General features: G+C 45.3%; 1 protein-coding gene across 5 annotated transcripts in view; it reads right to left on the reverse strand.

Moving 5' to 3' along the window:
• Window positions 1–454: 454 nt before the first annotated feature.
• Window positions 455–16,025, reverse strand: part of LOC135199392 (protein YIF1B-B-like) — a 143,323-nt gene continuing 127,752 nt past the window's right edge. For all 5 annotated transcript variants that reach the window (XM_064227380.1, XM_064227383.1, XM_064227384.1 and 2 more), the window contains 2 exons: window positions 4,533–4,626; window positions 455–2,920 (listed from right to left, as the gene is read on the reverse strand). In XM_064227380.1, coding sequence (XP_064083450.1) covers window positions 2,768–2,920; window positions 4,533–4,626 — 247 coding nt within the window. In that variant the 3' untranslated portion in view covers window positions 455–2,767. The remainder of the gene's footprint in view (window positions 2,921–4,532; window positions 4,627–16,025) is intronic.

The following is a 16,025-nucleotide window of genomic DNA, read 5'->3' on the forward strand; positions in this document are numbered from 1 at the left end:
GATCCCACCGAAAAGAAAAAGCTTAACCACATTCAGGCAAAAAGTTCCAAAACAACCGGTAGTGGTTACTCTAACCATCTCGTTCAAGAGTTTAACAGCAATTTTCCAGCTTTGCTGAAAGTGATTCCTAATGTGAAGAACCGATGGTTTGTGTATCGTGTAGGAACCAAATTAAATTATTACAATACATGGAGATTTGTTTAAGGGTAATATATAACTACAAAACCCAGCAAAAAGTTAAAAATGTCAACTTGACACGCAAACCCAAATGAACAAAATAGTCCCTAGGAAAGTCATACTGAAATAGTAATATGTACCATAATAATTTAGGAGTATATTTTGCATCTGCACCCAAATACTCTTCCATAATCCAAAGGGAAATGACCTTAACCACAAAACAAAAATACCCAATTTCATCCCATTCAAGAGCAGGAGAACTTGACAAAATCCAAACTTTCATTATTTACATGTATTAAAAAATAGTTCCATTACAAAACACAGATACTCTCTTAAAGCATTAGTTGGAAAACTATCGGCTAAATCACAAGCAATGTACGTTCCTACGAAATAAACATTTGCACTTTCCTATAACGTTAGTTTCATATAAATTTGACATACCAAATATAAGTTTCTCTCGCCCAATATTTACAGAGTCTAACGCCTACAACATACAAAAACTTCCACAATGAGTTACAAAGTTGGTTCACGTACCATGTGGCAGTTCTCTGAATGTGATATTGTCATTTGGTCATGGGTTACAATGTCAAAACACCACACTGCCCAAGTACAATGAATTATCAAGCGATGAGGAAAATATACAGATAACAGACTTGTTGCCATATTCATCTTTGCAAGGGAAAACTGGATATTACAATGTACTGGTTTCATGCACATCAAGTTGTATGCAATATGCATTTTTATGTGGTACAAAATTTCTAGATTCCCCAAAAATGCAATTATTACAGCTGAGCTTTCATACATTAGAGAGAGAAATTTAACAGAAGTATAATTTGTAAACTTCAAAAGATAAATTTAACTGAACTATATTTCACAAACTTTCCCCATTTTTTACTGTGCTAAAGTAATGCTTTTATTTCATATAGAAATCACTTGCAAACATTTATCAAGGCTTGTCATTCATCATTGTTCTGTCCACTTCATGAAACTCAAAATCTCCATACCAGATGCTAGGAAAAGTTTTTACAATATGTGCAAAGAAAAGTCGCCATTCTGGAAAGCTGGAAAAAGGCAAGAGATTTTGCATCAATGCTTCTGGACTTAATCAAACTAATAAATGTAGTTCTTCCCAACAAAAATTTTAGTATACCTGTAGTGGAATGAGTCTGCAATTTGAAACAAGTCCTTTTACAGCATAATGTTAAGTTTACAATCTTTCAGCACAAAAGAGCACTAAGGCCACAAACAAATGTACAGTAATCAATTATTGGGGCAGTGAGGTATTTGCCTAAATTATATACGTAACAATAAATAAATAAGACATGTTTGCCTTTTGAACACAAAGACCAAAACAACTTCAAACAATTAGGTGTAGGTATGGGGAACTGTTCTTGGCATCCTTCATAGCTGTCCATTACTTGCTATACACTATATCGTAAGGTAACACATTTTCTTCATAACTATTCAAAGTGAAAAAGTTATCATTTTACTTTCGAAGACTGTTTATTCTGGACACATGAGGCATGACTGACTTTGGAAAATAGGTTTCAGGGAGAACAGTAAACCCAGATTTATTACACATCAGTATTGATAGTACCCAAGTTCTTGGAGCTCTCCATTACTGTCTCGATGTGCATGTCAAATTTTTCCATGCCTGCATAGACTATGTCTGATGAACCCACATACAATGTATAAATTTACAAGAGTTGAAATGAATGTAGGAATTTCTGTTTGCTTAATGATGGCAAAGACTGAATTACAAAATGACTTAATGATGACAAAGACTGAATAACAAAATGTTGAGTCTATATTTCGTGACTTACCATTGTTTTGTTTCAATCATTTTCTAAAACAGAAAACTAATATCCAGTGATTTTCATGTCACCATCACCTCTGAATTTCATCTTAATGCATAACTTCATCATAATATTTTAAAGCACTCGAAGTGTTAATAACAAAACACCTACAGTGAAACAGCTATGAAGTAATGTCACAAACAGTGATAAACATTGTCCTCGACATTTTATTAAACTTTTCAAACAACAGAACCACTTGAGGATTACAGTCCAAACTTTTTTGAAGTACCCGTTTCCTTTTCTGTTTTTCGCCTAAAGACAATTTACTGTACTGTACATGCTTTTGCAGACAAGCTCACACACTATCATAAATAGTCAATGGTTCACTTCATTAATCTCAACAGAAAACCTGCTTAATATAAAAAACTAAACCTAGTTTCAGCAATATTAGTACATGAAGCAATTTTCATAAATTAGGCAACAATCTCAAATGATTTCCACACGATTTGAGTTCAAGCAGACCTACAGGAGTGGAACCTCTTCACTCATAGGGCTGCCAGCATGAAGAGATTTTCATTTGAAGTTCCTCAACACTGAATAAGCAAGTTTATAATGTTGGAACCTGACAAAAATGATTATAAAAAACTTTGTATGCTTAGATTTTTGGCCAATAACTGTACAAAAAGATAGTTAAAAAACTATTCCTTAAACAACTTAAGGAGCTAAAGAACAGATGGCAAAAATATTGATTTTAATATCGAGACAAACAATCGTGACTTAAGTTATGGCTAAGTTTAAACCGACATTAGATGCCTGGTGAGCCACCACATCATTGCCGGCTGGAGGCCTGACATGAAGAGTAAGAGGTACAGCCGTCGCTTGTTTCCTGCGCTGTATCCGTCCATAGCTCCGCCCGCTCCTTGGATCTGCCAGCGTAGCGTTCGGAACTGAAAGACCAGAGAAATGACTGAGGCTTAGTTTTGTGTAATCATAACAACGTTTCAGAAGCCACGTTACATGAAAATGATAAAGTTTCAGTTTTCTCCTTGAACAGTATTATTATGATTAATTACTGAAGATGATAGCTGCACCACCAGCTGCTTTCAATTTATATATAGTTTTTTCTATCATTCTGATAAATGGTTTTTCTGGGCTAATTGAAACCTAATTGAACCAAAATTTTTGTTAATTTATCTAGTTAATATTTAAAGTGAATTGAAAGAATCAGTGTGTTCTAAAGATATCCAGAAATAATTTAAATGTTTTTATTTTTCACCTAGAATTTTGGTATTAGTGACAGGAATCTTACTAAAATAATTTTGATTATTTATATTCAAAGAACTGCTGTTATCAATTTTTTTTTTTTTATTAACATTCAAACTGTTTGAGCCAATCTTACTTGGTAGTTTGGTTAAAATATTTGGTAATGATAATGATGATTATTATATATAGGTAACAGGCCACTTCAGCTGCATTTAGTTTATATGAAATTAATTGTATCTCTCTGATAGCTGATTCTTCAGTCACTGCATTCTGCCAGTAACTCACCAATGTTTGTCCTTTCTTGGAGAGGAAAGCAATACTAACAAAGATTTTCTACTGAAGAACAACTACTCCACAGAGGATGAACTCCAGATTTCAGTTACCATCGTCGCTACTCTGTAACTGATACTATAGTGTATTCGTAGATATAAAACTACCCTGATTTGCAATTACTTTCCTCTCAAAGAAATGAAAAAGGTCAACAAGTTTCTGGCAGAATTCAGTGACTGAAGAATCAGTTATCAGAGAGATACAGATAATTTCATATAAAGTAAATGCAGCTGAAGTGGCCTGCTACCTATATATAATAGTTATCATCACCATTACCAAATATTTTAACCAAACTACCAAGTAAGATGGGCTCAAACAGTTTGAATGTTGATAAAAAAATTATTTTATAACAGCAGTTCTTTAAACATAAATAATGAAAATTAATTTAGTAAGATTCCTGTCACTATTACCAAAATTCTAGGTGAAAAATAAAAACATTTAAATTTTTACTGGATAACTTTAGAACATAATGATTCTTTTAATTCTTAAATATTAACTAGATAAACTGCAACAAAAACTTTTGTTCAATTAGGTTTCAATTTAGTTTAACTTGGTGGCCAACATGCAAGTAGTACTGATTACACAATGGATTCACAAGTGATTAGTACAATACAAACACCACCCTACTTATGAACATTTAACTTACAATCATTCAAATACACAAACAAACATGATCACAAATTAAAATTGCGTTCAAGGTGCTCCCCTTTGCCAACTGCAAGTTCACACTTTATTTTGCACGCCAATTTAGCCTACACAGTACCGTAAGTACAGTGTAGTATTGTGTTTTGGGATAAAAAAACGTACGGTACTGTACTGATTTTATATCCTACTGTCCTTGAATAGGCATGAAGAGGACAGTATCTAACTTACAAACAATTCAATGTACAAACGGCCGTCTGGAACGCAACTCATTTGTAGGTAGGGTGGTGTCTGTGGTACTGTAAACATCAACCGTGGACTTACCATGAAAACCACGAGGCTTAAACTACAGTATGCTAACATGCAGTAATACCCAAAGGAATCCATTAGAAGTCCTGCCAGCAACGCAACAATCATCCTGCAAAACAATATAAAGATGTTATTTATAAACATATTTGAGAGTACCCAAAAGTCTCAAAGCATCACTAAACTACAAACAAGATTGTAGTACTGTATTTACAAATATGATACAGACACCAATACAGGTGTCTTTTGTCACAGTATAAAACTATTACAGAATTAACCATTTGAGATTCTGAGGGAAGGAGGGTCCTCCAAACATGTTGGTGACAAATCACACTGACTGCCATAGCAAAAATTTCAAAAAGTTTATTTCTAGCTGAAAATTATTTTTTATGCCATAATGGTGACATTGTCAAGCTGAATAATACTTGTAATTTACTGTAGTATGTTACAAAAATGGAAAACAACCAATATAAAATCAAAATGACAAGACGAATTTAACCCAGAGAAGGAAAATGGCAGGAAGAGATTAGCTGGAATGTGACTTGCCCCCAAAGGGTCATAAGAGAGGTGCAAATAGGGATCAAGTCAGGAGGGGGAAACCATGTTTCCCACTGCCCCACAAAGTCTCATCTTTCTTAGAGGATAAGGCTTCCAGGCTCAGCAGAATAAGGAGTGGGAGTTCACATCCCATTGACATAATCCCCTCCATGGGGAAATTGATGGTATGGAAAAACAACCCTGAGAAAAGTAAGAACACTTCTGCTTAGAAGTCTTTTGGCAACATCGCAAAACCAGTACCCCTAGGAGATGAGATGTTGACTAAGGTCACTGTTAAGGAAAATTCCTGATATACCATAAAGCTGACTTGAGAAAGTGACAACAATCCTCAGCTGCAGAACAGAATGACAAGGCGGCACAGGGGTTCAAAATGCAAATATACACCACAGTCACCGTACCAGAAGTCATACAAACACTTCCCGAGCAAATGTAAAAACCAGGGAAGTATAGAAGACCTGTGGAAGACTTAAGATGACAACCAGACATGAGCTTGGGCATAGAGGAGGACAAGGGAATGTGTAACAGACATCACACCACTCCAACTCTGTCAACATCCTATTATCTCCAAGGACAAAGGGGAAAATATACCCATGAGGGGAACCAACCTGAATCTCCTGGATATTTCAGAAGGTTAGTCACAAGTTCTTATGACTAATCTGAAGTGTTTTCCTTAGCTCCAATCCAAGAAAGCAAAAAAGAAAAACTCAAGTGAAGTCCTAAAGACTAAGAAGGAAGGAGAGAACAGAAACATTCAAGGGAAATCCTAAAGACTAAGAAGGAAGGAGAGAACAGAAACATAAGTGGAACCGAAGCACTCCTCAGAAAAGTACTGAACAATCCACACCTGTAGAAGATGAACGTGCAAGGCATTCTCAAAATTGATGATGTTTCTCTAGTATAAAGAACCATGTCTTACTGTGATGAGTTAGTACTATTCTCTATGAACCATGACATAATAGTTATGATATGGCAAACCTGCAGCCTTAAAACAATTTTGTTATAGAAAAGTGTCAAATGAGAAAAAATGGCAATTTGTCGAAAATTGCATTTTTCCTAACTATACAAACCTGAGGTCCTTTACAATAGGAAGGTAACTAGCGGCAGCTGGAACAGTCGTAAGCTTCAAACAAGGGAGTTCGGTAGTTAACTGCTTGTCCGACAGTGCGCGCACGCGCGACTGGGAGGTGAAGAACCACTTTGCTTTAGGCCCAGGAAAATGCAGAGTGAGGGGTGGCATGAGGTGGGACTATGTGTAAAGGACCTCAGGTTTGTAGTTAGGAAAAATGCAATTTTCGAAAAATTGCCATTTGTTCCGATACGAATACAAACCATCGGTCCTTTACAATAGGAAGACTCACTTCTTGGTGGGAGGAATCTGAGTCTTAAGAACAGACTGGTGTTCGCCCAACCTTGGATTCCCTCCCTGGTCGTAAGAGCAGAGGGAGGGATCCTAGCCTCTGCCCAATGATCGGGGTATGTACCGCAGGATCAATGGTCAGACCTCTGGACCCAAGTAATAAGAGGGAGGCAAGCGTACCTCTTAAAACTAGCAAGCAAGAACTTGTTCCTATTGCAAGAGGCAATATGAAGTCATGGGTTGTCTCTTGTTGGCTTCCGCTCCCCCCCCCCCCCCCCCCTGGTTGGGGGAAGTGGTGGATAATCGCTCCTATCCCTACTGAAAGGGATAGGATGTGGCTCGGTCGAGTAGCTTACCTGCATCGCCTCCTGATCCAGCATAGTGACGACCGCGTCCCTCTGCCCACAGGTAGAGGGAGAGAAAAAGATGGGAAAGAGAAGGCCAGTCACAATTTCATTTACCTATCCCTTCATGCAGTCACACAAGGATGCGATGCTGTTTTGTCCGCTCGGGTGCTGGGTAAGCTACACAACGTGTTGAGCAGCCACCACAGGTCCTAAGGAAAAAGTGTCCAAGGACCTGTGGGCTATATCCTGAAGGTAGAAGGAGGTGAAGGTGGTCTGGTTAGACCAGACTCCTGCCTTCAGTACCTGCGCCACGGAGAAGTTCTTGCGGAACGCAAGGGAAGGACCAATACCTCTGACTTCGTGGGCTCTCGGACAAAGGGTACGGATGTCGTCGCTACCATCAGCTTCGTACGCCCTCCTGATCACCTCATGCAGCCAGAAAGAAAGTGTGTTCCTGTATACTTCTTTCTTGGTCATCCCGGTGCTAACAAAGAGGAGTCGACACTCAGGCCTGAGGTGCCGAGTTCTCTTCAGATAGCGCCGTAGAGCCCTCACAGGACAAAGCAGCATCTCATCCGCATCGATGTCGGTGAAGTCCATTAAGGAGGGGATTGTGAAAGACTCGAACCGGTCGGCAGGGACCGAAGGATTCTGAGTCTTCGCTACGAAGTTCGGTACGAAATCGAGCGTCACAGATCCCCATCCCCTGGATGCTTGACGTCGAAGGAAAAGCCATGCAGTTCCCTTACTCGGAGGGAAAGAAGGGTATAGTCGCGATGACCTATCCCTCTTTCTGTCCGACATATTCTTCGGAGTGATGTCCAGTACCCATACTGGTCTATCCGTCTGCAGCGAAGTGTCTCGCGTTCTCGTATCCCATTGCAGCGAAGTCTCTCGCGGTCTCGTACCTCACTGCGTCGAAGTCTCTTCGTCTCCGCGGTGGATAGGACACCGACACTCCATGGTGGGTGTCGATGGTATGGGTATCGGAACAAGCTAGTAGGACGAAGTAATGATTGATCTGGAACAACCGAACTAAGTCCACAGCATAGCTCGTAACAGTCTTGGATGCTTCGACAGCTGCCGACTGACTGCGTTCGGTTGTGTGAGGCAAGCTGTCGAAGCATCCGAGCATAGTCACGCGACCCTCGCCTTTAAAGGGTTATACCGAGAGACCATACTAATCGTCTATTTGTTGCCACCGATGCTGGAAGGCGAGACGATGATTCTCTCAAGGCATGTGCCCAACAGGCGAAAGTCAATTGCCTTCTAGAGACCGAGGTCCCTGATGGCAAGACAGAAGTTCTCATAGTAGTTGAATCTCAGCTAAGGAGAAACAACACTATGCGCCGTTGAAGACGACGGTGAAAGGTGAATGCAGACCTACATCTTCACAGCTGAATCGGGAGACGTAATTCTCAAGATTCTGAACTTAGACAAGTCCAGCCTAAGACAGTAACCCGCGAAGACGGTTTAATCCCTGTGATTTACAAAGGACTGAAAATGCGAAATCGCTATTTCATTGCTGTTCGATGAGAAGTCGTAGTTGCAATGAAAGCGGAGCGCTTTTCAGTAATGAAAACACAGGGATGTACTGCCTGAAGAACCGCTTCTCATGGGCTGAATCATCATCATCTTCTTTTCAGGACATATATATACTTGGAAGTAGAGCTGGCAAGGCGGGGCGGGGAACAGGCAATGTCTTCCGTTATACATCAATAATTCGGGGTGATCAATGAACAATTGCACACCTACGAATACGAGATATATTTAGAAGACAAACTCAGATGTCTGAAGAAATCATTCCGCATTATCGCAGCGGCAGGTGCGATGCAGCGGGAGACTAGGCTACAGACTTCTGTTATTGTGCGGTAAACAGAAAGATGATAGAGTCTATTGAGATATCTCTGTCAGAAAATTCTCGCAATGTCCAAGGTGATGCAGTAGAGATGGTCATTCACGTATGCGAGAATCCCAGCCAACCAGAGACCTAAGTCTGTGATTGCCGGGCAGAGATTCAGTTCGGTAGTCAATCATTGTAGAGGAGAGAGACAAACCGACCATGCTATCTCAGAGAGCCAGCTGGTACTGGGCTGCGGCAGGCAACCCAATACACCGCTAGCTCTCGCTCACTCGTCATCCTGAGTTGCCAGGTAATCCATTCCAAGAAGGAATGCGTTCGGCTAGAACCATCGAGCGCAAAAAAATACGCTCGAGCATTTGCATTTAAACGAAACGGATTTCGGTGAATGCAAACGCTGAGGTGGTGGTGTTGTAACAATACCATAAGTATCTCAAAATCGAAACTGGTAATTCCTGGGAGGTTTGCAGGCAGTCCCGAGTTGCAGTTCATTTAAGAGGATACTTCATCTCGGTCACAATCCGTAGAGTTAACTACGGTATGTGCCTACACCTCGATCAATTCAACTGATTAACAGAATCATGTCGCGAGGGTAATATGCGTAGTATATTTGTAGGTTCCTGTACATAGACCTCCATCCTAAATTCTTTTCCATTCGAAGAACGAGAATAAGGACTGGAAGCCGACACCCTTCATTCTCTAATGAAGAGAGTGAAGGAGAAGTTTCCCCCAAAGGAAGACTTCAATGATGATAACAGGATACCGAAGACGATAGTTCAAGCCAAACTGGATGTTCCCACCCGTTCTTCTCTATCCCGGGGTTGGCCACCTACTGAGGAGATGGACCGTCAGGTCCATCCAGGCTGAGCCCTTCCCAAGATATTCTTCCTTCAGCAGCAGTGCTTCTCTCGAACGCTAGAAATTCCAGGAATTCGAGCATTCTGCGAGATTCCCGATTATCGTAGTAACAATTATCTGGGATTCTCGTCTAGCCCACTCTGGACCGTGGTTTTGCCCAAGTGTTTGCAGATTGTAGAAAACCAGAACACTTGGAGAGTGCTAGAAATTCTGAAGAACTAACTCTAAGCACTCAGCGAAACCCCCACCGAATTCGTCAGACAATCATCGGGTGGTGGTCCTCCCGATTACTGTAGAAATCGAGGATGGGACAAGATCTTTCCTCAACGACGGGGACTTACGTCCAGTAGGACCCGAAGGTCCCCCCAGGAACGCAGTCCCCAACGTGGAATTCTGTGGAGAACGCTCTGCAGGATCCCTCCCTTTTCCTTCGTAGCCATAGGGAGAGAGGGAATGGGGGAGGAAGATTGGATACTCGCTCTCCTTCCCAGCGGAACTAGCAGTTGGAGAAGTGAGTACGAGCAGCCATCACCGTGCAGTGATGGCCGCTCAGAGTCTAGGAAAACGTTACCGTCAGGAGAAAACGTTTTCCCGAGGAGGGTTACGAACTCCTACTATAGGCTAAACGTCTGCCGCCACCGTGAATGTCGTCTGGGTGGGGCTGAGCGAGCACCTGACAGGAGAGAGCCGATACGTCCTCCGACACGTCTCAGTCCTCGTCGAGGCCGAAACCTCTCAAGAGGACCAAAGGGGGACCCCACCCTGGTCTCTTCAGTGCGTGGTCCAGACGGACCGTCACGTGAACAGCGGCGATGGTCCCTCCGAGAGTCTGGGAAGCGTCATTCATCCTAGCCAGCCCCCCACGATCTCCTCCAACCGGATCGTAAGAAGTGCATTCCTCACGGTCACTACTGTTAGCCTCATTCCTCCCGGTGTAGCCCGAGGAGGTTGAAGGGACAGGTGAGGGAGACCTGCTGCTCCTACCCTGCCTACTAGCAGAACCAGTGGGCTGGGAGGACTGCAGGCGATTTCCAACCAACGGTGGCGATCGAGCTGCAGGTCTGGACCAGCGGCTTCTTGCGGAGAAACGCTGGACCAAGGAACGGAGCGTCGGTCTCTTATGTCAGGGGAGCTGTTACGAGAGCTCCTCCCCTGCCTACCAGCAGAACTGGTAGGCTGGGAGGACTGTAGGCGATCATCAACCACGGTGATGGTCGAGCTGCAGGTCTGGACCAGCAGTCTTCCTGCTCTTCAGGAGAGCTGCTGGCGATCGAGCTGCAGGCCTGGTCGCGCGGCTCTCCTGGGGAGAGCGGCTAGACCGAGAGCAGCGGCGACGGTCCCGAGTGTCAGAGGAGCTGCTGCTGGTTCCCCTATCCGTCCTGTCCCGGTGGGAGCGGCGGTCAGGGGACCGGCAGAGACCGCTGTCGCGGTGGGAGCGCGCCCCTCGCGATCACTCCTGATCGCCTTGCCCTTCCCGGTGTAGCCCGAGGAAGTTGAAGGGATAGGAGAGGAAGGCCTGACGCTCCCCCCCCACCCACTGGCAGGACCGGTGTGCTTGAGGGGGCTGCAGGCGATTGCCAACCCCCGGTGGCGATCGAGCTGCAGGCCTGGTTGCGCGGCTCTCCTGGGGAGAGTGGCTGGACCGAGAACAACGGCCCCGGTTCCGTGCGTCAGAGGAGCTGCTGCTGGTCTCCCTACCCGTCCGGTCCTGATGGGAGTGGCGGTCAGGAGACCTGTAGAGACCGCTGTCGCGGTGGGAGCGGTGCCTGTCCTCACGGCGTGTCGAACCACTGTGGTTCCTGCGATCGAGGGGACCTCTTCCCAGCCTCAGCCCGTGGCTGGTCTGGGACTGTCACGGCAACCCTGGTAGCCTGCGGCTCACTACGAGAGCGATCGCTGGCATGGCGAGAGTCACCTGAGTGACTCTCGCCAGCCTTCCGCTCTGTGCCTCGGTCCTGGCGCCGAGCGAACTCGGAAGCCTGAGCCTTGGCTGTACGGTTGCCCGCAGGAGACCGTACACTCGGTACCTCTCGCGAACGAGAGGCCGAGCCGGAACCTGGTGTAGAGGTAGGACCTCTAGCACCAGGCGAGGAAGTACTGGTGTTAGCCGGTACCCCTCTGGTCCCCGTCTTCTTCTTCCTTGCGGAAGGAGAGATGGGCCCCGCTCCTGAAGGAGCAGGAGGACCAGCCGAAGAACCCCCCATCTCCCCGGAGTGAGACGGGCCCTCAGAAGTTCCCGAAGGAGACTTCTTAGGAGGGAAGGAGGCAGTCTTCTTTTTCCTCGGCTTGGAAGCCTTGGAAGTCGAAGGGGAAGAGGCGGCAGCAGGCGACGACGACACCTTCCCCTTCTTCCTCTTCTTCTTCGTCAGCTCCCTCAGGACAGACGTCAGGTCCTCCATCCAGGCCGGAGCCGGGGCTATTGCCGAAGCAACACGGCACGGCTGCACCTGTCCGGAAGGACCTGTGACTGGGGCAGCAACACCATGGGCAGGAACAACGTTGGCAGGGGCTTGCTCAGGCAAGGCAGGTACGACAGGTACGGCAGGTACGGCACGCAAAACAGGTACGGCAGGAGACGGGGCAGCAGCCAGCGACATCCTGGGTACCGGTGGCAGATCCAGGGGCGAACTCTCAGGGCACCGAAAGTCAGGGGCTGGGGCGAGAGCGATGAACCCGGGTGGAGGATACACGCCCCTCCTCGGAAGGGCAGTAATCGGAGCCTGCACCGCAGCCGAAGTAGTCACCGAAGCCACATGCTGAGTGTAGACCAGGTGAGGAGGGGCGGCCTACCCTGGGGTCGAACGGTGGTCACCGGTCCATGGGTGACTGGAGCAGCACCTGCCAGAGGATGCAGCAGGCCCTGAACGCTCGGAGTGCCCTGGAGACCCAGCGAGAACCATACCTGGCCAAGGTCGTCGCCTGCAGCAGGAGCACCTGAGGAAGCAAAAAACAAACGGGTTAGTAGGGGGGGTTCCCCCCCTCGCACAGGGGGAACGAGTCCCCCCCGAACGAACGGAAGACCCCAAGTACAATTGGATGTCGGGGTATCTCGCCCCCTCCTCTCCGCTCGACGGATCGGGCAAAGAGAAGGAACGAGAACCACCCCCCCCACCCCCCCCACCCCCCCCAGGGGAAGGAGCCATATGCGAGAGCTGGGATGGCGGCAGGAAGGAAGACGACGTGTCTGTGACCAAGGGCGTCGCCGGAGAACCTCCGAAAAGACTCCCTGGCAGGTTTACGTCACTTCCTCCTACCCTCATAGAGCACCCACTGCTCCTCCTACCAATTATTACACACAACACGGGGCTCGGCCCGAGAGCATTCGCGCCCTCGGCACCGAGCACATAATTCATGAGGACCAACCTCCGGAAAAGAGCGGAAGGCCCCACTCTTACAGCCCTCCACACCAGGGCAAACTCTGCGGCTGATGGGGGGGGCGTGGGGACGTCTCCAGCTCACGAGAATGAGTAATAATGAAATAATAATAAAATACAAAGCACACGTACATACAGTATTTTATCAAACACACACAAAGCAAACCAAGTTTGAAGAATAAATATTTTAAGATACAAAGCATACGACGAAAGCGGGCAGAGAGCGAACAACACGTCTGTCTCCGTCGGCGGCCAAAAGCGGTTCTTCACCCCCCAGTCGCGCGTACGCGCACTGTCGGACAAGCAGTTAACAACCGAACTCCCTTGTTCGAAGCTTACGACCGTTCCAGCTGCCGCTAGTTACCTTCCTATTGTAAAAGACCAATGGTTTGTATTTGTATCGGAACAAACTAATTTTTTGTTCTAGTATCTCAACATAATGAACAACCATCAACACACAAATATTTAAATTAATAACACAAAGCTTCAAAACCAAGCCAAGTTCTGTGACCAGTCATGGAGATTTGAAGACAGATGAGTAACCAGTAGTCTGGCACTCACCTATCCTATTCAATACCCAATTACTAAGCTTCAATGATTGAACCAGATGTCGCTGAAGAATAGCCAAACTTAAAAAAAAAAAAAAAAATTTTGTAAGAAAAACCTAAGCATTTGCAACGAGTAAAATTCTCACCAAAAATGGTAATGGCATCAGACAGATGAGCAGATCTCTGGAAGATGGCCAGCTATGATTATCAATTCTTTACAAAAATGATATTGTTATGTTACAATAAAGTTTCATACATACTTACCTGGCAGATATATACATAGCTAAGACTCCGTCGTCCCCGACAGAAATTCAAATTTCGCGCCACTCGCTACAGGTAGGTCAGGTGATCTACCGGCCTGCCCTGGGCGGCAGGACTAGGAACCATCCCCGTTTGGCTGATTGGCACCCTTCGGTGGAGGGTAAGAGACAGCTTCTATATGGAATAGACAGGTAAACAACATATGTTGTAGGTATAAATAAAACCTTGGTTCCTACCTGATAGGTGGTAGACTTCGTGGGTGTTTGCCCAGTAGTCTGCATCACCTCAAGAAACTTTAGCGAGATATATGATCTATGGCCAAGAGTTCTTGTGGGTCTGCCGATGGGGTCTTATCCGCTTACTCGGCAGAGCCTAAAAGGACTTTGTCAATGGGTGCTGATCCACTTATATGACAATACACCTTATGAAGGAGCACACAACCAATCCCGACCACCTGATCCTAACCATATGTTAGAACTAAGGATTGTTCCGAGTTATCCCCGAACTCGTCACAACAACCGTAACTCAAAACCACTACGCACACATACATAATTTTCAAAAAAAAAAATTATACTCAACTAATTGGATATGACAAGAATTCTCTTACTGAACAACATAGACGGCCGCCCGTGCTAGCCTAAGTCCTCTATTATTTGAAGAGACTCTCGACCATATCCAAAAAGAAGAAAAGTATATACATTTAAGGATTGGTGTCGGCTCCCGTACCCAGAATCGTATCTGCCGATACGAAAGGACCTAGAGAAAAACATTTCTCATATGTCACACGCACGTCTTTCAAGTAATGAGATGCAAATACTGAGTTGCATCTCCAAAATGTCGTATCTATGATGTTTTTAAGCGACATATTCTTATGAAACGAGAGAGACGTCGCTATAGCTCTCACTTCATGAGCTTTTACTCTCAACAGTTGTAACTGTTCGTCAGGACAGGCCTTATGAGCGTCTGTAATGACGTTTCTTACAAAGAATGCCAGCGCATTCTTGGACATCAGTCTTGTGGGGTCTTTTACCGCGCACCAAAGACCTTGTCTAGAGCCTCCCATTTGATGTTTTCTCTGAAGGTAGAACTTCAGAGCTCTAACAGGGCATAGAGACCTCTCTGCTTCTCTGCCTACGAGACTCGACATGCCTTTGACTTCGAATGACTTAGGCCAGGGATTCGTAGGATTCTCGTTTTTCGCTAAAAACAGGGTCTTAAACGAGCAAATCGCTGAGTCTCCCTTGAATCCTACTTTATCCTGCAGAGCATGCAATTCACTAATTCTCTTTGCCGTAGCTAAAGATAATAGGAATAGGCATTTTCGGGTAATGTCTCTAAACGATGCCCGATGAGGAGGTTCGAATCTTTCCGATGACAGATATTTGAGGACTACGTCTAGGTTCCAGTTCGGAGGTACTGGTTCCTTAGACTTTGAAGTCTCAAAAGACCTTATGAGATCGTGGAGATCTTTATTATTTGCCAGATCTACTCCTCTGTTCCTGAATACAGCCGAGAGCATACTTCTGTATCCCTTTATTGTGGATACGGCTAGATGAGATTTTTCTCTCAGGAATAGCAGCAAATCAGCAATTTCCGCTATAGAGGTAGTGGAGGAGGACAACTTCTTGGATCTACACCACCTTCTAAATACCTCCCACTTCGATTGGTATACTTTCGTAGTGGAGGTTCTGCGTGCTCTCGCGATCGCGCTTGCCACTTCGCGAGAAAAGCCTCTCGCTCTGACAAGTCTTTCGATAGTCGAAAGGCAGTCAGAGCGAGAGCGGGGAGGCTTTGATGGTACCTCTTGAAGTGTGGTTGTCTGAGAAGATCCGTCCTTCTTGGTAGGGATCTTGGAAAGTCTACGATCCACTCTACCACCTCCGTGAACCATTCCTGGGCCGGCCAAAAGGGGGCTATTAACGTCATCCTCGTCTCCTTTGACGCCACAAACTTTTTCATTACTAACCCCAGGATTTTGAATGGGGGAAAAGCATAAACGTCTACTCGAGACCAATTTAGCAGGAAGGCGTCTACCATAAGTGCTCTTGGATCTTCCACGACCGAGCAAAACACTGGGAGCCTTTTTGAAATGAATGTTGCGAAGAGATCCACATGAGGAGTTCCCCACAGAGACCAGAGATCGAGACACACTTCCTCGTGTAGTGTCCATTCTGTATGAAGGACCTGGTTCCTCCTGCTGAGCCTGTCCGCCCTCACATTCCTTACTCCCTGTACGAACCTTGTCAGCAGGGAGATGTTCCTGTGAGACGTCCAAAGTAATAGGTCTCTCGTGAGCTCGTAAAGGAACGAGGAGTGCGTCCCTCCCTGTTTCCGAATGTAGGCAAGT

The sequence above is a fragment of the Macrobrachium nipponense genome, chromosome 25, assembly GCF_015104395.2.
Source record: "Macrobrachium nipponense isolate FS-2020 chromosome 25, ASM1510439v2, whole genome shotgun sequence".
NCBI classification, from domain to species: domain Eukaryota; kingdom Metazoa; phylum Arthropoda; class Malacostraca; order Decapoda; family Palaemonidae; genus Macrobrachium; species Macrobrachium nipponense.